The 25,428-nt window shown below is 34.2% G+C and overlaps 2 protein-coding genes across 2 annotated transcripts in view; one reads left to right on the top strand and one right to left on the bottom strand.

Annotated features, from left to right (window-relative positions):
* Positions 1-811: 811 nt before the first annotated feature.
* Positions 812-25,428, bottom strand: part of LOC129231271 (oplophorus-luciferin 2-monooxygenase non-catalytic subunit-like) — a 28,415-nt gene continuing 3,798 nt past the window's right edge. Inside the window, exon 3 of the mRNA XM_054865554.1 lies at positions 812-881. Coding sequence (XP_054721529.1) covers positions 868-881 — 14 coding nt within the window. The 3' untranslated portion in view covers positions 812-867. The remainder of the gene's footprint in view (positions 882-25,428) is intronic.
* On the top strand, positions 868-19,338 carry LOC129231270 (carboxypeptidase N subunit 2-like). Its single transcript, XM_054865553.1, has 4 exons — positions 868-990; positions 2,622-3,324; positions 12,358-12,506; positions 19,055-19,338. Exons 2-4 carry the CDS (start codon positions 2,642-2,644, stop codon positions 19,192-19,194), a joined length of 972 nt encoding a protein of 323 aa, XP_054721528.1. The 5' UTR covers positions 868-990; positions 2,622-2,641; the 3' UTR covers positions 19,195-19,338.

Below are 25,428 nucleotides of genomic sequence, written 5' to 3'. Positions count from 1 at the left end.
TTTTTTCCCTCTTCAGTGTTTAAAAGAAAAAAAAACTTTCTCTGTGTTTTATGGTTACAGCAACATGCGCAGTAACAGGCTTGTCGGAAGCGGGAATGCTGAGGGTGTTCAAACATCTTAAGAAAATATTCCTAAGAGTGCTCAGCACCCCAGAAGTTTCAAGTTTTTTTTTTTTTTTTTTTTTTAAATCGATGCCATAGTTTCAAAGCGAAATCGTTGAATTTTAAAGTACAAAATGCGAAAGCAAGCTAAAGTGATACACGTATCGACTTTTCGTGAATTGTCAAAACTATTAAGTTTTCTTCAACTGTTTTTATAGGGTGATATCATCAACTCAAGCCAATGTGTCACTCACACTACGCCACTGATCGAAACTTCTTCGATTGGTAGAGTGATGATTTATTTTATTGATCAAATTTAGCAACAGAATAAACATTTTTTTAAGATCTATCATCTGTGATAAATGAAGAGATAAAAACTTTACGATTATTATATGCTTATCTAAGGCGTGACTGTAAATAAATAAAACAATACTACGCTTACCTCTTTCTCTTTTAAATTTCAAGTTGCATTACACTTTGGAATGCATTTTATCAATACTGTAAGCAGTAAAAACTTCCTTCCATTTCCCCTTATCTCAGATTTGAAACAATATCTCGGAAGCCAAAAGAGAAATAAAATTTTAACGGTGAGAATCAAACAAATGGACGTCTTCATTTGTAGTCTCTAGACTTCGACACCGATAGCTTTTCTTAGATCATGCAACTTAATCTTTTGTTTATTTACTCAAAATGCATTCCCTTGTGGTATCTTTTTATTCAAGTGAGCAGCTGTCTTTTTCCAATTTGGTCTTCAAGATAGCAATTTTCAATGTTGGGGACCTGTGGGGCAAGCAACGTGAGAATCATTGCACGTGCGCAACAAATTTTATAAAACTTGGAAAAGTATCGGTCTCGTAAACAGAACATTTAACAATAAGGATAGTTCAAAGTAAGTGTGATGGAATTCTTTTCTTGAAAAATATTTATTGACCACCTCAACATCCTTCATTTTTTACTTCAACTTCGTTTCAAATTTTTATTTAGCAATCAGTATTAGCGATCTCTTAAAAGAAGAAATAATGTGATATTTCCGCACATGTGAACTATTCGCCGCAATATGTGACCTAAATCGTTACCATATCATGGAGTGAACACAAAATGCAATTCAGCAGTTTTGAATAAAACTCAATGATTTTAAGGATTTTTTAGAATGTAAAAACTTGCAGTGTTAAAACTAGACATGTTGACTTGCGTTGTTGTTGCTTCGATCTTGCAATCCTTATTTATTGAACAACTAGATGTATGAATTTGCCTATTTGTAGAATGATTTTTTTTCCCTGATGATTAACTTATCTAGTTTTGAATAGTCTAAGCAGCATCAGTGAATTGCCTACAACAGTTATCAAGTTGTAGCATACTGTGGGCCTAACCTAATGGAATTTTTCATTGCAAACTCTTGCTTTTCCAAGTTTGTAATTACTTAGTTGTAGTACTCACCCCAAGATATGCAGTGTCTCCAAAAAATATATATCTTTAAATTTTAATAACGGAAACACTTGTTGCCCTTGTTTGAAGTATACGACGGTCCAAAATAATGGCTAAAGTCAGACTAAACTTTGAGTGAAGAAAATTCTCTCTTAAATACTACTAGAAAACCGAGAACACTATAAACACAGTTGAGAAAGAAGTTTCAATGAGAGGAACCAACGAAACTCGTAAGTATTCCTTCACTGAAAAAGTTTAAGAAAAAAATATCTGTTAAGAATGTGAATGCGAACCATTTCAGGTGACTACGATTATCAAAAGCCTCCTAAGAAAACGAGAAGTCATTAAAATGATCCTTCAATTTGCTAAAATATTTGTTCGGCAAGAGACTCGTGAGGAAGTCGAGTGTCTGTCTTATTTTGAAGCATTCAGAATGGAAAAGTTTTATTCTTAGATATGTGCTTACTCTTAATGAAGATGATCATGACGGGAAAGCTAAATTTTGTGAGTTGTATGTGAAGCAAAATTTGCATAAGACGATCAATTCCCATACACACCCCGACGTTTTCTGGATTTGACTCTCATGATTTTTTTTTCTGCGAGGGTATTTCAATTACAATGTTAACAGCATAAAACCAACTACAGTCAAAGAGTTGAGAGCAGCCATTGAGAGGGAACATGCCCAAATACCAATCGAAGTGATTGGACACTTTTTGGATTCGATTGGTCAGCGTTATCCGCTGTGTCTAGGCCACATTAGGCCACAGCTAACACTTTCGTTAAATAGCTGGTTTTTTCATTGGTTCATTTTATTTTCATGTTTGAAACTTTTTCGCATCATAATAATTGTTTGTTACAGTGAAGAGGTTATGCTTTTTTTTTTGGGACACTATTTATGATATAACTTCTCGAGAGCATAACAACTTTATACATTTCTTAGAACACTAGTTAATAATAAAAATGGATTCATCTTACTAATAATCTAGTCTGAATGTAAAGAGCACTGTTATATAAATTGATTAATATAAATATTTCCCTTGTCCCATCATTTTCTCCCTTTGCTTTTTTTAATGTTTTTACATTAATTATTTTCAGACTTTTTGGAAATTTTTAAGATGAAGAAACTAAACAAAACATTGTTGCTCTTATTCATGTCTTTCGTGTTTTCTCGGAGCCAAACAACTGACTGCCCTTCTTCAGAAGACATCAAGCCATGTGTTTGCGATAAGGACAGCTACAACTACCTCTCTGTAACGTGCGAAGGTTTGACTTCTGGAGCCCAACTTCAGCAAGCAGTAAAGGGAATGAAAGACTTGAAGTTGTCCGATTTCAAGCTGTCAAACTCGAGTGTCGGCATCCTGCCTGGCGATATTTTTGCCGAAATGGAAATAAGGCTGTTGTCCATCACTTTCACAAATCTGACACGTCTCAGTGAGTCTCAGAATCAACCCCCATTTATCGGGTTGGAAGACTCTCTCGAAATTCTAGATATTCGGAATGCCTTTGTTAACGAATCGATCCCACTGAGCAAGCTTTCGCTGTCGCACTTGAAGAAACTCTACATTGTTCAGTTTGAAGGAAATATCATGCCTGTAATTCCCAACGACTGGTTTGAGATGGGACCTTATCAGATGCGAGATCTGTATTTGTTGGACACATCTGTGTCCACTGTGGGCAGTCATGCTTTCGAGTCGTTGGAGAAGTTGAAAATGTTCGCTCTTACTGGAGGAAGCATTACCACGCTTACAAGAGATATTTTCTCTACTCCTGCTATCCATCTCATGTCAATTGATCTGAGGTAACTATCATTTTTTGAGCTCTTTTTTAACAGCCACTTAAAGAATTGAACATTCCATTAATATAGAAAGTTCAATGTTAAACAACAGATAATCAAAATGTTCAAATGTAGCTGACAACTACTAAAAAACGGCGATTGCTTATTAAAACTACCTTTATGTGTTCATGCAAATTGATATAAACACTTTATTGGGTCATTTTTTAACAATTACTAATTGAACTTTCATTTCATAAATATGGAAATGCTCAACATTAAACAGCAGATTATCAAAAAACTCAAATATGACTGACTACTATTAAAACAGCGTTTAATAAACAGCTACTTAAAAGTACCCCCCTTCCTAACTGGTGAGAACCATTATCTGTATCTTTATTTGTATATGAGGCAGTGAGACGCAAAGGGATGGAAGTGGGCATTATCAAATTTTGAGTAAAACGGGTTTAAAGATCCGGTCCTAGGTAGGCTTTCATTGAAAAGTTTTCCTAAATAATGCTATAAAGCAGCATTTACCAGGGCTACTAGTACTATCGCTTGCCCCAAAACAGAAGAGAGGTTTACCTACCATTTGAACTTGTTATCTCCAAATTCTTAGTTTTGTCACTTACATCCCTTTGCTTCGCACTGGCTTATGTAACTAATCACTGGCTCATATAACTCTTCGGAGCTTCAAATTATTTTAAATATGCCTTATACCACTGAATATTCTTAATGAAAAAAAAGCAGTTTACTTTTACTTATAAACCCGTTGTTGAAAGTATTTCCTTCTATATCATGATATAGAATTTAATGTCTAGAACACATTTCCATTTCCTACATTAAAATAGCAAAATACTTATTTAGTACTTCGTGATAAGATTTTGCAAGTCCAGACTAAGGTAAATCCAGCAGTAGTTGGTTCCCGCACTCGTAGTTAGACTAAGGTAAAACCAGCAGTAGTTGACACCCGCACTCATAGTTGACACTGCACTACTGCAATAATAGTTGACAATTATAAGGAAAAAATAAATTAACAAGAGAAGCACAGAGACGAAAAGTACAGCTACGAATAAGGAATAAGCTCTAATGTAAGCATTTCACGTTTGAACATCATTCTATAATGTTATCATTTTTGTACAATTTTATAATTTCTCTTGTTAATTTATTTTTTCTTTATATGTGTTCACTACTTGTGAAGTGTCAACTACTAGTGCTCTTTCAGCTACTGGTGGTTTACCTTACTATGCATATTAGACATTAATAGCCTTATTATTCAAAATCCTTCCTTACTAGGGAACCATACGAAAAGAGTAATAATGAAAAAATATTAAATATGTGGCAGTAGAAACAACATATTGAGATATTTTTTGAAGCAAAAATTATTTGCCCTCGTTCCTCCGTTACCGAGATATAATGTCTTAAAGTATGCCAAAATTTTAAGAAAAGCGCCAAATTTAAAGACTTGTTGAGCAATGGAAGATATCACGCAATTTCACCGTCTGCACGAGGTAGGATATCCGTTTGCAAAGGGTGTTAAAGATGTCTTCCATTACTTACCGAAACTCTCGGTTAAGTTTGGCTATTTTTCTTAAATATTCGGCAGACTTTAAGACCTCATATTTCAATAATGGGGACATAAGAGCAAATAATTTAAGTCTCTAAAAACATGTTTTACTACTCCTTTAATTGCTACTTACTTAGATGTTTTTCATTAAATCAATCTTGTGGTTTCTTGGTAAGTATCATGCTGAGCGTAATAAAAAGAAGATGGCGTTTTTAGCAGCATTTGTTAAGTTATGTTTTCTATCGTTTTGCTATTGACAAAAAAATCACAAGTTGTGAAAATAAACCACAACGGCTTTAATTGCTTGCAAAATAAGTTCAAAATTAAGCATGATTATTTAAGGTATGAAAAAAGCGTTTTTAAAATGTATTTCAAGATCTGTAAATTTGCATTTTGAAGAAAAAACCCGATCAAGTTAATCCTTAGTTCGTGAGATGATTTTTTTTTTTAATTTTTTTTTTTTTTTTTTTGTAACATAGAGGGTGAGGTGGGGTACATTGTACATAACCTCAAAGTTGTATCTCTTTCCACTAAATGTATCTAATTAATATAAGAAAATGTCCAACTACTTTTGTGCTATTAATTTGTATAAACGCAGCTGAAACAGTACCGTAGATCTGGGGGAATGTCGGTCAGATTGAAATAGTTGATACAACTTACCTTTTTTAAAATGAACATATTGGAAATTTCTTTTGAAAATTACACTACATAAAGGAAAAAAAATTTATACTAAATTTTGCATTGAACATTATTTTTCATTCTTGGAAGTAAATTTTAAAATTAAGAAAAGGAAAAAAATTCTACTTTTTTTTCATAGAGTAAAGTGAAAAAATAAAGCTATTTATTTTCTATTTGATTAGTAAAAATATTTTTTATCACATGAATAAGTAAATAAAAGAATAAATGCATAGATAATGAAACAATAAACGAATAATTAATAAATTAATAAATCAATACGTCATAGAAAATAAATGATTGAATAAATCAGCGAATGAGTAAGAAAAAAAAATGAATGAATAAATAAGTAAATTAATAAATAAAGGAACGTAAAGTAAATAATTAGTAAATGAATACTTAAGTGATTTTAATAAATAACTGAAAAGTAAACAAATGAAATATTTCACTTTGGTCCGCATGCACTTGATTAATTGTACAGTGCATTTAAAATAAGCTTAATATTAAATAAATAAATAAACACAGCACATATTTAGTAAGTCTAAATCAATATTTAAAACTGGACGGGGGCTCCACCCCCTGCTCGTTTTGCTCGTCACCCCCTTTCGCCACCTGCGGTGGCTCAATGCCGCCTGACAATCGTAATGTTTTCCCTTTGGATGTCCTGTAGTCTGTATTTATCAATTCATAGCTCCGGCCTCTTAAGTTTTAGAAGGGTGAGACAGAGCGGAATGGTTACCCCTGCATATTCTGTATCCAGCGGTACTAGTATTGAACTGGTAGACGTTGACAGTACGGAGGAGATAAGGTTACTGACACAGTCTCACGCAGAGATGCACCAAAGTTTTAATGTTACAAATACTTGAAGACGAAATTACAAATTAAAGATAACGTCATATAGAAAGGGGGGAAATGATTTTAATCTAAAATAACAACAGTTGCAAAAAAGAAAAGACAACAATTACAACGAGAAAAATCGCTACACTTTTGGTGACGATGGGTTTATATGCTCATTAACTTTTTAGTTGGCTTTAAAGAGAGGTAGCCTCATTGTGCAATCTAGCCAAGTAAAATACCAATTTTTTAGAATTTATGTTTTTTTAGGGTGCAACACACCTCACCAGTTAATGGTTAGCAAACACAAATAGAGGTACGACCAAGTTTTTTACTTACCCTAGCTTTAGTGAATACTTTCTTAAGAAAAATATTTGAAGTACTCACTTATCACTCAAGCATCTTCAGATAACATTAATTCATATAAAAGTATGAAATATTCTCCCATAACAGTAAAATATTTATTTTTTATTATTCTTTTTGTTAAACATTGACATTTGTGATTTCGTATATCTTATTTGACTCAAGTGTTCTTATCAACAATGTTTTTGACTGTGTATTTCTTCCTCAAGTATACACTATAGATGCCGACAATAGATGCCGGTAGAACTGTTTTTGACAGAGCTTGGAAGCAACCACTTTTTGAGTTACTCCATTTCAGCTCGACTCCTACACCTTAGCACTTAGTCCAGCTCACCTTTGAGCGCTGAATAGTTTTAAGAAATATCATAATTCATGTTCAGTTTTATTTGATTAATTTAATCATTTCATTTACATGAAAAACATTTGGCAAAATGATAAGTGATTTGTTTATCATTTCTGTATCGCAGAGCCAGACAAACGTATGTCTGAAAACGACGATTTTCAGGTTACTACTAAAGCACTGGCCATTAGTAATGGCCAGTGCTTTAACCAGTGCTTGCCACTAGTAATGGCCACTGCTGAAGCACTGGCTATTGCTGGTGAACCAGTAATGGCCACTGCTGAAGCACTGGCTATTGCTGGTGAACCAGTAATGGCCAGTGCTTCAGCAGTGGCCACTTCATGGCTTAAAACGCACTAGTAGTAGCCACAGTGAAGTATATTTTTAAACTGTGGGTCTACAATATTAATTACCTCTCTTGAAAATCAATGATCGTATTATAGCCCAACTCTTTCTTAATAGTCCCATTCTCTAAAAAACTGCCAGAATTTCGACTTGTTCAAATTTTTATCCATTTTTTCCCCCAAACCTCAAATGTGATCCAGTAGTGGCCGCTCCAAAATCCGAAAATTTCAGTAGTGGCCATCTGACATTCTCCCATCCGAAGAATTTACATTACACTGTTATAACCAGAGGTGCCAGATGGGTGCAATTTTCTGCCGTAGGGTGCAAAGACGGAGTCAGAGGGTGCCATGGATGCTAGGAAATACTGTTCCGATATCTTTTAGCACCTCAGTGGATGAAAGAAGGTAATGAAGGGCCATCAACCCACAGGGCCGTCCCAAGAGGGGGGCGAACGGGGCAATCGCCCCAGGCGCCACGAAATGAGGGGCGCAGCGAGGCGCCCCTCGATTCAACGGAACATGACGATATTCACACAAAATGAGGGGCGCCTTGCGGCGCCCCTCATCGTATAAAACGCCCCGATTGTATAAAATTAGGGACACCTTGCGGCGCGTCTTCATTTCGTGTATCATAGATACATAGTCATAGACACACAAAATAGAGAATCATTGCGATTTTTCTCGATTATTTCCTAGGGTACGACAATATTCCTCTCTCTCAGTCTCCAAAACATTAAGTTTCCTTTGTATCATTGAAGCAGATACAATTTCTGAGAATATAACTGTTTAAAATCAAACAAAAGGCACTTCTCCTTTGTCTAGTTCTCACCAAATTTTTTTGAATTTTGCCCCTGCGTGCAGTAACGTATCCAGAAAAGTTTTAAGAGGGCACACAGAAAAAACAAAAAAAAAAAACAGAAAATACTATTTTTTTTTAATCCAATGGGAAAAAAAGTCAAAAGGTGTCCGGTCAAAAGTTTGAAACTTCTAGTTTTGAAAACGCAATTTTAACCTTAAACGCCATTATAGGCCATGTTTATTGACGTCAGGGTAAGGGAGGGAGTTCAGAAACTGTTTCCGATCGATTATTTTTTTAAACAGATTGAAAACAATTCCTTCTCCCCCTGCAAGTTTTCGAAATTGAAGTTTCAAAAACGTAACTTTAAACAAACTTTGAAGATTTTATGGACAGGAGAATCTGGAGCATTTCCCAGGAAATTTTTTTCAAATTATGATTCAAAAAATTTAAGCAATATTTTACATTTAGGGGCTATTCCACTTAAAAAATTTTGTGAGTGTTGTTTAAAAAACCCATCGTTTGGGATATTAAAGAAAGGCGGCACGAATATTTTCTTAAACTCAATTCCTAAAAAAGCAATTTGTAAGGCCATATTTTGTAATATTAGGGCCAGTGATTTTTCGAAACTAGAGCTCCAAAAACGCAATTCTGAGCGATTTTCGATGTTGTTGAGTATTTGTGGACTTCTCACTAAAACTTACAAATATTTGATGCAAAAGAATAACATATTTGTTTATAACATATATGAAAGTTGGTATTAAGTTGGTACAAGTAAAACCAAAAAACTCTTGAAAAGAATCTTGGATGGTTCCTGATCGAAATATAATTTCTATGTAATTTACTTCCATAAATACATTTTCTATTTATAATCAGCAACTTATTTATTCGTGTTCTTAGTTTGATCAATATGAATAACCAATTCAGTTTTGTTTTGTATCTAGTGGGATAACATTTTACTAGATAAATATTTGGATTTTTTAACAGTTCCATTTTACGAAAAGTTTTTGGGGTATTAATGTTTCACAAATATTAGAAACAGACTCATTGCTTGTGTTTAAATTGGATTATGCTTGTATGTTTTATGCACTGATCTTATAGCTAACTTGATTTTTCTGTGTGTATGGTGGGGGGCGCCAGGAAACTTTCGTCCCGGGCGCATTACGAGCTTCGGACGACCCTGTCAGCCCACGCAGTAGCCAATAGCGAATCTTTTCCTCCGCAAAGGTGCCTCGCTCGCACATGCGCTGTGCACTCCGGCATAAGTTCAATTCAGCCACTTTAATGGCGGACGACGATTCTGCAACGTAGTTTTTGGTATATCAATAAATTTTCACATTGGATAGACAACGAAGTTGGATTAAAACTCAACATTTCTGGGACAAACCTTCAAAACCTTGCGTAAGTACAGGCATTTAATCATGGTATAACATTTAAGGCTTTCCAACAGGCTTTTAGTGTTCTCAGAGTTGTGTTTCACCAAAGTAAACTGAGTACTACTTATTGTTTATAGTTAACCGTTTTAACATAGTGATGTATGGCTTTTTCTATCACGTGTAATAATATATATTGTTCATTGTTTGTCACGTCTGCGGTCTCGCGGATTTTTCCCAAAAATGTTTATTGTTAGCAGTACGAAATAATTAATAAGTAACCGGGATAGAAATTCAATGATGTAACTAACTGCTACAGCAGATACACTAAATGTCTTTATCTGTTCAATAAAATAACTGCGTAGACGTAGCAGAAAAAAAAAGCTTTGAAAAGAAATCTCTCTGTGTGTTTCATGCCATGACTCATTACGTGAAAATATTTCGTTGGTGTTATTTCAAAAAACGAATGCAGTGTCTAGACGCGTTTATTTTTTTTCTCTCTCTAATTTCTGTTTCCAATGCTTTTCATTATGTAGGATGCTAAAAATTTGTTTTGATTTCATGTCAAAAAAGTTTCTATTTAACAAAGAAAAAAAAGTGCTTTTTTAGATTACTTATGTTCAAATAGGATATTCAAATGTCGAACCATATAATACGTATCAATATGTTACTCTTGATTAAAATATTTTTAACGTTTATGAAACGCCTGCATTTTATGAAACGGTTTGATTTTTCCGTGATTGTAATATAACTGAATATTTTTGGCTGTGCCTGTAAATTAGCCATAAATGCCTACACTCTTAATTTTTAGTATCATGCTATAGTAAATGTCAATATCATTTAAAACTACTGAGCAATCCAAGGGTTTTTATGAGAGTTAGAACTCAGATAGAGGAATTGAAGTCATGAACACTTCTATATTATGTTGGAAAGTCTGAAATGTGTTCAAATGCCTTAAATGACAAGTTTTAATCCAAACTGAATTCAATGTGAAAAAAGTACCAAGGCGTTGTCTATCATAAACCCAAACAATAAATAGAACACAATAATATTCAAAAACTCACACAGTACGGGAGAGGGGGGAAAAGGATCTACTGTAGAAATCAGTGAGGGTGCCATTTTTCTCTCCGAAGTTTCCTTTTTTTCACCCCCGCTGCCTGTCTTTTAAAAGGTGCCCAGTTTTCGCCCTAGTAAGAAGTGCCATTTCGGCTCCGTATTGGGTGTCGCTGGTGAACAAGCGTTTCACCCCTGAAAGGTGCACAACGCAACCTGTAGTTTTAACAGTGTACTTACTTTAAATTCAAATGACTGATGAATAAAATTGATTCAATATAATGGTTACATATATATTAATCACATTATTATTGCTCATTCTTTCTTCAAAGTATAAGAGTAACTTTGAAGTGTCCACTACTGAAGCATTGACCACTACTGGTGTGTTTACCTAAATCTTGTTCCACATTGAACAATAACAACTTAATACAGTAATCCGTCTATACATCGCACTTTTGGGGAGACAACAAAAAAAGCGTGATATATCCGAAAATGCGATACAACCGAGGTCATAAAAGGTAACACTTCAATTAACGAGAAAATTAATAACATTTGCATCAACAAAAATATTACTTTATTATCACGATTTTCTTGAAAAAAAGAAAAGACAATTTGTGTGCCAATTTTTTCTATTAAACTAAGAAAAAATAATTTCAAATATTTTTACTGTTTTATGCGGCAATGAGAATCGAAAAAGTTGCAACGTAAACTGCAACGAATTAAGTCTATGGATAATATTTCAGTTTTGATCATTGCTTAAAAAAAGATGCAACATTTTTTTTTCTTCGGGAGACAAAGGAAAAGCGCGATATATCCGAAGGAGCGCTGTAACGAGGGGTTACTGTAGCACTAAAAAGCATTTACTTGAGAGTCATTTACCAGTGTTATAAAATAGTAAATCCAACGTTTGTAAGCTCCAGATAAACGTTTTTACGGTCTCCTGAAACGTAGTGATAATAGGACTTCGTGAATGTGGCTTTGAGATACAGATTTAAAGATTAAAATTAAATTCTCAATAGTTGACACTGCACTAGTAATTAACACAGCGCTAGTAGTTGGCTCATATAAAAAAAAATAAATTAACAAGAGAAACGCAATATAAGTTTTAATACATTTATATCGCTTAAATTTATGTTAATTTAATAATATTTTTCTTTAAATCGTTAATTTTCTTTGATTAATGTCTTTTTTTCCTAAAAGAGTTGAGCCGCAAGATCTACCAGTCACTAGTCAAATGTGTCACCAGAGTTCCACCTATACTATGGCTCCGATAAGATAAGACCTGGTCTTGAGAGCATTTATTTCTTCTTAGGAAATTCAATAACAAGGAGATACGTTATTGGAGCAAAATTTGAGTTATCCTAACTTTGCAATGCTACTACAACGGTAACGCAATTGAGCTCAGCGTAAATGCCTCTTGATTAGTTCCAAAATAGAGTAATCATTCCTAAGGTCAGGCTTTATCTTTTTCGAGCCGTGCTATAACCTTGCTTCTGATATGAATTTTTGCTAGTTCTGGTAAAGACTGGTAAAACCTTTCGGGTTATATATTGATTTCATGGGCTGCAAGATGTGAAATCGCGCCAAAAATTCCAATCATTCCCCTTCAGTTAAAGTTAGTTTGATCTCATTAGAACTTCTTCAGAGTCATACTTTTCTTTTTAGTGTGCAATACATTTGTTTGATGTCTCATAAGTATTTCCAATATTTTTCAGCAAAAACAAGATCAGTTCCCTGCCAGAAAACTTTTTTTATCAAATGCCATCCCTTCAAGAAGTTTTCCTGGAGAGCAATGCTTTGACCACCATATCTGAAGTACTCTTTGCTCCAGTTTGGAATCTTTTGACACATGTTTACTATTACGGTAAGAATTTTTAGTGTGGTTCAAGTAGCTTTTCAATACTTATACGTTAATTGGCACTATAGAGATGGTGTTGCTTTTCTCTTGTCTGATAATATCAGCTTAACGCTTTGACATACGGGGGAAACCCCAGGGAACCCTAGGATAACAACACTATGGAAAATTTTCCTGAAATTTTACGGTAAAACGTACTGGCATCCATGTTATCAGTACTTTTTACCGTAAACTCCTTTTTTACTTTTAAGTTTTACGGTAGTAAAAAAAACCAGATCGCTGTGGCTAGTTACGCCGAGTAAGAAAGGACGAGGAGCAAGCTGCGGGGTCCGAACATGGGATACCTACATTCTCAGACCTGTTCTCTAACCCCTAAGGAAAGTTGACGGAAGAGTGAGAACGAATATATGCTTTGCTCCATCTGTCACATGGTGTACCGGTTGGCGCTGCAATCGCTTACTTTTGAATTTTTAACAGTGAATGACGTCTTGAAAAGGTCAAGAAGTCTGTAAGGACACGGAAAAAAATGAGTCATGAAGGCGTCAAAGAGTTTGGTTCTGTTCTGAAAACACTGAGGGAAAATAAATACTCTTTTAGCTTTAGCTCTCTTAGTCAAGCTTTAGTATTGTCATAAGAAAAAGTGAAGCTTATTTCCTCTCAAATTTAATTTGTTGGCTCTAGAATACAGGTCAAAGTTTAAGATCATGAGTATATGGTACTAAAAATATGATCGTTTTGCTCCAAAAGCAATCCGTCAAATGCCATTTTTTAAAATATGGATACTACTTGATACTAGGTGCATGCGAGAATAAATAATTTTGTGGCTCACTCTTGGCTCTGGGGGCAAAGGGCAAATGAATATGCAATTTTTGTTACTTTTTTTACCTTGCTTGTGTCCGTATATTTGCTAAAGCCGTGAGTGACCCTCGGAAATAAGTATAGGATGAATTATTCACCATAGTATACAACCCAAATTTTAAAAAAAATAGAATATCAGAACTGTTTAAAAAAAACTTGTCAGTGAGTAGGGTAAAATGAATGCATGCCAATTAAACAAAGTAAAACATGTTTTTAATGAATGGGCAAACTAGGTTCAACAACCTTAAAAGTATTATTTTAACAATTTAAAGGTAGTTAACACATTTGAAAAGTATGTTTATTTTTTATATCGGTCAAAACATTATAATAATCAATTCCTTTAATGTAAATTTGAAAAGTAGCGAAAATATTTGCGTACCTGTTAACTGCGTAGGTTGCGACAAGTAAAAATCTTGGCGCCCGGACCATTTTGCGTTATTCTTTTTTTTTTTTTTTTTTGGAAATGGGTCGTTAACTTGATAAAATCGGAAACAAAGAAGCTGTTTTTGTTTTATTGTTTAAAATTAGAAAAAAACAGTTAATCTTGGGTTAAAAGAACGATTTACTATCTACGTTCGCGAAACTTCTAAAAGAATATAGAAGGACCGAGGAATTAAAAAGTAACTGAAGTAACTGAGGCTGAAAGCTTGTGATAATGGAGAGATGGACGCAAATTAAAGTGAATCGTCTAAAATAATCGTTTCAAAAATGCCCCTTACATCCATACATGTTGAAAAGAATCTGTGTAACCGTGTCCACAAGCAAACGATACTAGGACGATTGCATTAACTGCAGTTGCAATTGCGAGTCCTTAAATTAAAACCTAAGATGAACATAAAGCAGAGACGTGCCCAACAGCCCAACTCTCATGAGGCAAAGATATGCTATTTAAATGCTATAAAACTGGAAGAGTATTTTATTCTGTGATGAATCATTATTTAAAATATCTGTTGAAGAAAGAGGTGTCCGGTTTTGGCATTAGAAAAACGAAGCGTTTGAGAAATCTCGTGTAAGACGTTCTCTCAAATTGAGACATCCTTTATTGTATAGGGATGCATGAGAGTTGCTGGAACTGGGCAACTGTATACATCTTAAAACAATGCGTGAATTCCGCTGTTTATCAAGATATACTGGATTACTCCATGATACTCTTTTCTGTGGCACAGCAGGGACACATTCAGTGACACGTTTATCTTTCAGCAAGATTCCGCTTCGTGTCGCATCTCAAAATTGACTCGTAGATTTTAAGCAGAAAGAGAGATTTCGATATTTAACTTTCCAAGCAAATCTCCTATCTCAATACCATCGATAATTTGTGGTATCGTCAAATCGAAAGAAAAAGTGTAAGACCTAAGTCCGGCTAACAAAATTAAACTCATTACCGCATTGAAGGGGGTATGGATACAGTATCAGTAGCCTTGAATGTAAACATCTGGTGTAATTTATATCTGAAAGGATTAAAGATGTGATTCTTGCAAAAAATGGCGCAAAAAATATTGATATTGTTTCGTTTGAAATTGTTTTTTCCCATTTTAATTTTAATAGTCTATTTTTTGAACTCAATGTAAAGTAACCACTATAAACTTTTGGATAATTCTGTCTAAGAGAATTTTTAATTAGTTTACATATATGAAATGTTGTGTACACTTAAAAATCTGAGAAAGGTGACACGTTCATTTATATACCCACTTTGCTCTTAAATGTTGTTAAAATACTCTTTTCCCCTAAAAATAAAAGTACAGTCGAGTCCCGACTTACGCGAGGGATGCGTTCCAAGACACCTCGCGTAAGTCGAAATTTCGCGTTGTGGAAACATATATGCATACAAATTTTTTAAAGCATACCAAATTCTTTTAGACACTTATACACCCCTCAAACTAATCTAAAGCATTCCTCAACTGTACACTGTAGTTTTTTGCATTAACTGTATTAAAAAAATAAAAAATTGTTTTATTGAACATGAAATACTTTAAGTTGCACAAAATAAATGACCAATGGGAGGGAAAGACACTCGGAGGTAAAACAACACTGTACGTGAAGCATGTAGTAATACTAAAATGATGCACTATAACAGTACTGTACAGTAGTTACAATAACTCTATTTAAGAGTTAAAAAATGAAGATAATGATGATTTATGCTCCATGATCAGATCGTTATTCTTATCTAATACATTTTTAAATACGGTTGCTTCGCCTTTTCTTTTATAACGCTTCAATTTATAGCAACATCTCCTCTTCCTGATATTTTCTTAATACACATTACAAGAGCAGCTTCCACTTTCATAATATTTGCTTTGCTAGACTGCTCTGCAAGCTTCAATATTGAAACAAAATTCTGAACTTTTACGAATATCTTTTTGTTTTGAATTTTAATTGTACATGGAACATTCACTCATGCTTATTGTGTGCTGCTGTCGACGTTTTGTAGTAGTTATCGAGAGTCTTTCTTTGCCTTTTTTTTTAATCAGAAACTCTTTTTTTTTTATCATCTTCACAAACTTTAAATAAAAGTACCACCAAGGTGCCATTGTATTTCATAAACTTTAATATTTAGAATAAAAAAAATTAAAGATGCCGAGTGGTTATTTGATGCACTAACTACAGGATGCGTGGGCTAGTTTGGTGTGGGTAGTTTGGCTGCCAGTGATGCTCAAAGAGATGTAATAACATTCACGAAATCACTATTTAATAGTCAATAACGAAACTGATACTTCCTTCGAAAAAAATTCGTGTTGTGGGTAAAAATTTCGCGTTAGCTCTAAAATACGTTACTCGTGAAAAATTCGCGTTATAGCCATTTCGCGTAAGTTGAATCGCGTTGTAGCGGGAGTCGACTGTATTCTATTTTTTTGAATTTGGGTTGTAGTACTCAGAAAAACGGGAAATAACATGGGTTACTCTTTGTTTTAGCTTTTAATCGGTCTCAAAGTTGATAATTTTTTGAAAAGGTCAAATTTTAAGGTCAAAAATTCTGTGCACCAATTGTAAAAAAGTGTGATACATAGCTGTAGTAATAGTCCTTGTGGTGTACTTTAAGGTCCATGTCAGAAACCTATGGCCTCTAATCAACTTTTTTAATTACACGCTCTGAAGTTAATTTGAAGAAAAAAAAATCAGTAAATTAAGGTCAATTATTCTGTACGCCACAAGTCAGTAACTTTGAACAACAGCTGTAATTATGCTCTACGTGTTGCATTTTTAAGACTTAGGTCAGAAACCCGTGGGATCTAATCAACTTTCTTAATTAAATGGTCTCAAAAATGATAATTTCAATATAAAAGGTCAAGTTTCAAGATCAACTACTCTGTAAGCCATGTGTTAATACATTGAGAAACAGCTTTAATTATACTCCAAGTGATATAGTTTTTAACCAAGATTACCTACTAATGGGACTTGAAACTTTTTTTTTACAAACATTTTTAAATTTGTTCACTCTTCATGTGCTTCATAAAATGAGCATTGTGCACATTTCACCTACTTTTTCTGTTATTCTTGACTTTGTACTTTAAATAATTCAACGTTTTACTTTAAAAAGAGAATTGTAATTGATTAAAAGATTGAGTAAATATTTACAGTATAAATTTGCGTCAAAAATAAAAAGACATTTGAAAATAAATAAACAACTTTATGCTTAAAATTAAAAATAAACTCGAGGTTAATTGATCATGTTTTGAATGCTCCGTCTTACAACACATCGTTTCACTTTGTTCAAAGCCACTTTAACTTTACGATTTTTCAGGTTTCACATATAATTTATTGCTGTGTGCCATCTATAAAATAAAATAGAATATTTTTAAAAAAAGCAGAAATACATTAAAATAAGTTTAGTAACTCACCTCGGTCATGTGCTATAAAACATATGAGAATATGAATTAGAGCTAATATTTTTTAAATATTACAAGTTCCATGACTATGTAAGCTTTATTTTGATACTTGACAGTTTAAAATGAAATTATCATTTTTGACACCGTTTAATTAAGCAAGTTGATTAGATCCCACATGTTTCTGACCTAATAAAAGAATTTAAAGGTATGACACGTAGAGTATAATTACAGTTGTTGTTCAAAGTTATTAACTCGTGGCGTACAGAATAATTGACTTATAATTTACTGATTTGTTTTCTAGTTATCAACTTTTAGACCGTGTAATCAAAAACGTTGATTATATGCCATGGGTTTCTAACCTGGACCTTAAACTACTCTACACAGACTATAACTAATGCTGTAACTCAAACGTTTTTACAATTGGCGCACAGAGTTATTGACCTTGACACTTGACCTTTTGTTTTTTGAAAATCGTACACTTTGAAACCGTTTAACTACTACAGCTAAGAGAACCCCTGTTGCTTTCTGTTTTTCTGAGTATTATACTATGGTGAGTAATTCATCCTATACTTATTGTCGAGGGTCACTCACGGCTTTAGCAGATGTCCGGACACAAACAAGGCATAAAAATGTAACAAAAATAGCATTTTTAATTGACCTTTGCCCCCAAAACCAAGAGTGAGCCACCAAATTATTTATGCGAGTGTGTACCTAGTATCAAGTAGTATCCACATTTGAAAAACACTCACTCATTGCTTTTGGAGCAAAACGATCATATATTTAGTACCATATATTAACGTCCTTAAACTTTGACCTCTACTCAAGGGCCAACAAATTAAATTTGAGTGGAAAGAAGCTTCACTATTACTTATAACAATACTACTAATACATCCTGAAAGTTTCAAGGAAATTGAATAGGTGTCAGCTATCAGGCTCCCGTAGTCTTTGTTCAGCTTTAAAAAAAATGATTCTTAACCACCGAAGCCACTTCACCTACATATATTGAAAATGGTAAATGCGGGGGCCTTCGGGGTGTCATGTCATGCACCTACATATAGTCGTGGAGCACGAGTGATAATGAACTAGTAAATAACACTTGGGAACAGCGATTTAGTTGTTGACTGGCGATTTGCGTTTGACTACTGACCCCAAAGATTTTCTATATTTTAATTTATCATGTCAAGTTTCAAGTTACATAGGGCCAAGGAACCAACTCAAAAAGTGTAATACATTTTTCGAAAAAATAGGACAAGAGAAAATGTTTTTAAGAAAGCAGCAATAACATACATTGCATACACAATACGAAAAAAAAGTTCCCTTTTTTGTGTTATTGATGGTCTTGGAATTATTTTACTTTCCTGACTTGAAACTCAACTGTTTGCAAATATAATGAAGTGAATTAAAATTTTTCAGAGGTAATAAAAATAACATTTTGGAAAAGAAAATTATTTTAGTTTAAAATATGTTTATGTAAGCAACAGAGCTAAAGATTCCTTCGCATTGCCTCTTGTGATACACGCTCTTCCACGAAAAGTGACTACATTCTCATTAGGTGTAATTAAATAGACCCAACTTGAGGGAAGAAAACTAACCACAGTTTTTAAACAAGCACACTTATTTTACTCCAAAACAGCTCAAAAATCGAACTCAACAGAAGTTTTGTTAAAAAGCGTCCCACTGTGTTGTTGAAGCGAAATCGAGAATTACGCTTTCAATACACAATGATACACCTGTCCAAATGGTAATCGAAGAAATATTAGCATCACTATGTGCCTGGCAATGACTTCACAAAACTTCTGCTTTGCTTTAACGAATTTTTATTTGTCAACGTTTAGTTTAGTTGGACACTGATTTCTATTATTGATTCTATTTCAGGAAATCCAGTGGACTGCAATGATAATATTAAATGGATATATAAGTACCGGCTGCCAGAGATACTTCGAGGTTATTGTGTGAGTCCAGAAAAGCTGAGAAATCGTTATTTGGATGAGTTAACTTTGAACGATTTTAAATGAATCTTTGATAAAAAGAGGGAGAAAGAGCTGTACATTTCCCAGGAGATCCAAATTATGTCTATATAGCTGTACATATGTGTACGTACCTCACAAAGTTATGTACACATTTTGCATTTATTGAAAATGTATGGTAATAAAAAGTGTGTAAAAGCATTTTCTGATTTTAATAAAATATTCTTTTTTAATTTTTATATTGTTATTTACATGTATTATCATTTATGATTGTAAACAGATTTCAAAACAATATTGTAAGCTAGCCCGAATAGTGAATGAATACACTCTTGTGAGTGAACAGATTTTTTTTTTTATTTATATTCAAAAATTGTTGTCATAGAAGAATTGTCTATACCAAGAAAAAAAGGACAAGAAATTTTTTGTTCACTGGTAAGATACGTCAACTTACAGAGTTCTTACACCACCTTTCATTTTAACCTCCCAAAACCCCACAGGGCCAGATTAAGGCTTGAGCACATGGGACACTGGTTCAGAGCACAAAAATTTCGGGGCAGCAAATCTGCTGCGTAAGTTTATAAAGTTCTAGTAACTTCATTTAAAAATTTCAAAATTTTAATGTCTTTCACAAACTTTCAGACACGTTCCAAACTTAGTACTAGTATATATAATATATTACTTTGAAACATATAATGCATTACTTTATAATTATTGTTATTTATATAATATATAACTTTCTGGTAATGTGGTGAGTTTTTTGCACTGATGAAGGGGCTCCATTGCAACCTTGAAATAGCTATATGCTGTATTTTCTTGGAATTTGTGAATTATTGACGTTGGTTTTTCACTATAATCAAGTGGCACACTTTAATCAAGTTTAACACAAAGCGGCAAAGGAAACCGGCTTTACTTTCCACTATTTCTATAAATGGAATCATTAAATCCTTTACCCATTGGAAGTTATATCGTATCAAAGGCAGACTGTAGGGGAGACCGGGGTTAATTGTTACACGGGGTAAGTTGTTACATTCAAATTTAAAAATAACCGCCAGGAGAAACTGACTTTCCTTGCAATAGATGATAGCACTCACTCATCTGCATTCCCTGACAATCACTGCAGTGCTTGCAGTTAGTAGTATGGAGAGTGCTCAAGGAAAACGGTCTTTTGAATCTGGAAGTAATTTTTCTTTTCGCTGTTATTTTTCTACTTGTAACGAAGCCGTTGCAGATAACGAATTTATTTCTATACCACGTGAAAGCCTACATTTTCAGGCAAGTGCTAACATATTTAAAAGATATAATACCAGTAATATGTGCCCAGAACTAAAGTGGCGTCGTATGGGGCAAGTTGTTACAATTTTGTTGGGGTTAGTTGTTACAAGTAACAACTTACCCCATGCAAGTTTTAATTTAATATTGTTTTCTTTTTAAATGTGATATGGCGAGGGACTATAAAAACAAGAGATCAGGGGCAAAACACCTAAAGAGTCATACTTGGATGTGGCTAAAGAAGTAATTACAGGTAGTTCATTACGAAAGGCAGCCGATGAATTTGATGACACTAGAGAGATTCTGCTGTAAGATAAAAAATGCTAGTGGTGGTAAGTATTATTTCTGATATGTTTTGTTGCATAATTTAATTCATATAAAGTACTGTAGTTGGATGACGATAGTAAAAATAATAATAATTCTGATATATTTCATTCTATGATTTAATTTATTGTTAATACGTATGGTTGAATAAATAATAATAATAATTACAACACTGATAATAATAACAACAAATGTATTATTCGATTGTAGTTCTTTCTCCAACGCTACAGACAATGCAGAAGTGAAGACGGTCCGCAAACGGAAACAGTAGGTCAGCACCACTTTAACAGATGCACCAGTAAAAAATGTTTTGCAAGCCGAAGCTGGGAAACAAAAAACTGTGAACAGGAAATTGTGTCTAACAGAGAAGAAATCAACACACACAAAGGCAAAAAAAAAATGCAGAAAGGTGCGTCCAAACAGTGCGTCCTTCGGATGAAGATGATGAAGACTGGTTCTGCATAGAGTGCTTTAAACCGTACTCAGAATCCAAAAAACTGCTTCAATGTCGTAATTGTGACAAATGGGCACATGACCGATGTGCTAAGTTTGATAAATTATATGCTTGTAAAAATTGTAATTCGCGTGCGCGCGGACAATGATAATGATGATGATAGTTTATTAGAAAAAGTCATTAATGAAGTAAATCTGTAAAGCCAAAAAGTTTTTGATTTTTAACGTGGTTAAGAATTTTTATAATTTAACAGAATAAACTAGAAAACGTGTAAAATTCTTTTCATTACTAAAATATATCTCATGTAACAACTAACCCCATATACTGTAACAACATGCCTTGTGGTGGGGTAAGTTGTTGCAATCTACATCTATTCAAAAAACTTGAAATATTTTGGAGTAGTGACTTCTAATCATTTTTTAAAAAATATGTTATGAATGTTAAACAATCTAGATTCATTTTAAAGTTTCACTCGTGTAAATAATTGAAATAGTTTAGCGTAAAAAAAAATATTGAAAAAACTTGTTACAACTAACCCCGGTCTCCCCTACATCAAGTGAATTTTGCTGCGATCAACAAGTAAGCGCTGCAACACGACGTCTATGCGATTTCTCGTTAATGGTACAGGGTGGTCATTCCAAGCTCGTCAGCTTGCGAGATCGAGATTTTCGCTCATGTGATCAGTTGTGACGTAGAAATGTCGCAAAGTAGTATTCTAATCTACTTGAACCTAGCTGCAAGCTAAGTTCGAGTAGATTAAAATGCAGCTTTGCAAAATTTCTTCGTCACAACCAATCACGTGAGCGAAAATTTTGATCTCGCAAGCTGACGAGCTTGGAATGACCGCCCAGGTAATAAATGGTATAGGGCCATTCCACGGAAAACGATCACTATGCCCCACACGTGACGAGTCATTTATTTCGTTAAACATAATCATTTGAAAGAGCAATATATAAAAAATATGTTTCTAAAAAAACACGGAAAACGATCACTATGCCCCGCACGTGATGAGTCATTTATTTCGTTAAAAATAATCATTTGAAAGAGCAATATATAAAAAATATGTTTCTAAAAAAACACAAACGTATGTGAGATCTCTTAAGCAAAAAAATTGCCCTTTACTTTTTAAAGTTAGTTTAATTATTAAAATTAATTCATTACCTTTTTAATGAAATATATGATCTCACGTGTGGGACAATTGACGCCTTTTTCATGGAATGGCCCCTATGTATTTTTTTTCAACGGTTTAAATTATTATTTCTCAACAAATGAGAGATCTTTCCTTTACACTTGAACCTTAGTTTTCAAAACCTACAAAACGTTTCGTCATCGCTGTATTATTAGAAAAATAATTTTAGCAAAATCATACAGCAAGTTAGAAGATGTTGACTTCAGGTGTCTCACACGTGACAGTGGAATGGTCCTATAGTAATTATGTTTCTCGAAATGAATGCAATCAGTCGATGGATTAGGAACACTTTTGGAGAACTTAAAAATTGCTACAGTGGTTCGACATCGAGTTGTGGGCGAGTTCAGCAACAGGATTCATATAGTTGCAGGTTCATCGTAGCTTCCCGAGAGTGAGAGCATGGCATGAATGCCTGTCGGAGATTTTTCAGTTATAGCTTGACCACGGAGAGATGGTGGAGGAACTCGAAGTGGAAACGGACCACTTTATTTGTAAAGGGTGTCCCAAAATTAACGCAAGATTTGAATTTGCCACCATTTTTTCCATAAATTGTTGGCAGCCATGAAAAAAGAACAATTTGACAGTTGAGAGTTTAGGGTTAGTAAAAATGGGGTGTTATTGTACCATACAGCTAGAGAGAGAGTGAAACATTCAATTACTGCATAAGGCATTTCCTAGTCGCGTACTCTCTCATTTCGGTAATCAGAATTGGCACCCTAGATCGTGTGATTTAACATTTTTAAATTTCTTCATATGAGGTTATTTGAATTCAAAGGTCTATGTCAACAAGCCCACAACCACCCGTGCATTACCGTGTTGCGATACCGAGCGCCAATAACAGTAACTGCTTGACCAGCCTCAACTTTCATTACTTTTGAAACAATTGGTCAATAATGAAAGCGCGTTATTGTATCATATAACGCTCCATTTTTGATTACCCTAAACTCTCAGCTGTCAAATTGTTCTTTTTTCAGGATTGCTAACCATTTATTGCAAAAATGGCGGCAAATTCAAATTTTGCGTTAATTTTGGGACATCTTTTATTACGTAGGATTAGCGAGAGCGCGCGACTTTACTGCTTACGAGTTCTCGCGGATTCTACGTATTACAAAATGAAATAGTCCATCTTCGCTTCTAGTTCACTCGCCATCTCTCCGTAGTCAAGCTTTAGTAAGATATTTTATAGCGATAGTGAAAAGGTTAGGGGATGACTTGGCATGAGCGCCTGTATAATTTTTTTTTTCAGGCAGTAAAATTTTATGTAACGAAAGTGAATGCATTAGTGATTGGCCTGTTATGAACGCCTGCAGAGATTTTTCAGGGTCTAAGGGTTTTTTTTAGCAATAATGAAAGCATTAGGGATTGATTTGGCATGAACATGTGCAAGTAATGTTTTAGGGATAAGAGATTATTTTAGAACTAGCTATTGATCTCCTACAACTAGTTTTAGAAGTTTGATATCACACTAATAATAATTCAGTAAAGTAAACTATAATTAGCTTTTCATTATTTTATTTTCTTCTCGATAGCTCTTATTTTCCTATTTCTTTTTCTTGTTTTCCTTTTTTTTTTCTTTTTTTTTAAAATACTTATAGAACAGAAAAACTATAAAAATTTAAATTGCAAAAAGATTTTAATGGAATCCTTAATTCAGAGTGATAGTTAAGAATTAACGTAGAAAACCTGTTGAGGACATTTCGCGATTGTATTGGTTTTAAAGATTTTTCAGCGGGGGGTAAAAAAACACTATTCAAAGCACTTAAAATACGTTATGTAATACGATGTTGAGAGCATCAAAAACAGCTTTTGAGTGCCTACAAAGAATAGCAAACTGATTTCTACTACACAAAGTGATAAAAATAATAGGCGAAACAATAAATTCTTACACATGCTAACTGAAACTTTTTTAAAGTACAAAATGAGTTTTAAAAAGCGATCTCATGTCTTTTTAGCTCTTTTTTTACTTCAGTGAAAATCGGCTGGAGTCAGATTTCGGATTAGCTTGCCTTTCAGTTTTGCGGGCCGGTCACATGTTCCAGTAAAAACTTTTGGAAGAAACTTCTTACTGATCCATTTCAATGACTTGTCGCAATTCATTGGATTACCTGCAATAAAAATTTTCCGACTCAACTTTTCGATCACAAATCAATAAGATCTTTGTTTCACAAAACCATAGCTTACCTTCTAATCGGCAGAGTAGTGTAATGGTTAGGCTTTGGCCTCTTACGCCCAAACGAACTGGTTCAAACCTGTCTCCAGTTCATCGGTTTTCAAGATGCGGAAAATTGACAGCTTCCATGACGTACGCGGCATGAAAAAGATCACTTGAGTATTCGTTTGATTTTAAGTACTCTTGGCAAAATTAAACTCCTAGTGCAGTTTCGCATCGAATGGAGCATAAGCTCCTCCATCTGGTGAGAAAACTAGTCTTCAAAATTCTGGTGGTAATGACTATCCACCAGTCAAGGTGTCACACGAAAGAATGGACACCAGCTATTAGAGAAGGCACTAGCAAAAGGTGAAAAAACAATACACAGTTCCGTTACAAATAAAGAAACAGCAACACCTTTTATAGTTGTGCCACGGAGAGAAGGCGGATGAACTGGAGTCAGGTACAGAAACAATTCATTTTGTAATAGGTACAATCAGCGAGCAAACGCAAGCAGCAAAAACTTTGTTGCTAGCACGTTCTCGCTAATCCTACGTATTACAAAATGAAGCGGTCTGTTTCCACTTCCTGTTCATCCGCCATCTGTCCGTGGCACACTTAAACCACGAATCATTATTTCAACGTGTCCTTAAAAGAAAACATATACTTTGTATGCGTTATACTTAGGCATAAAAATGTTCTTGCATTCTCATATAATTGACATATTTTTATCTCTTTCCAAAGGGGCTAATTAAGTACCATAACTTTTGGCAATCCTCGAGATCCCCCGATATTGCACCCAATTTTTCTTGCGCCACCATTAAGGGCAGATGTCAAATGCACAAGAGAATTTCGACACCCCCGCTCGAAGGAAGCAGCTGAGCACTCACAATGCGA

This window comes from Uloborus diversus, chromosome 10, assembly GCF_026930045.1.
Source record: "Uloborus diversus isolate 005 chromosome 10, Udiv.v.3.1, whole genome shotgun sequence".
Classification (NCBI taxonomy): Eukaryota; Metazoa; Arthropoda; class Arachnida; order Araneae; family Uloboridae; genus Uloborus; species Uloborus diversus.
This window is presented reverse-complemented; position numbering and strand designations above follow the sequence as displayed.

Coding starts and splice junctions, on each gene's coding strand:
- LOC129231270 (XM_054865553.1), top strand. CDS start 2,642: ATGAAGAAACTAAACAAAACATTGTTGCTCTTATTCATGTCTTTCGTG. Junction 3,325..12,357: donor CTCATGTCAATTGATCTGAG/GTAACTATCATT, acceptor AATATTTTTCAG/CAAAAACAAGATCAGTTCCC. Junction 12,507..19,054: donor GACACATGTTTACTATTACG/GTAAGAATTTTT, acceptor ATTCTATTTCAG/GAAATCCAGTGGACTGCAAT.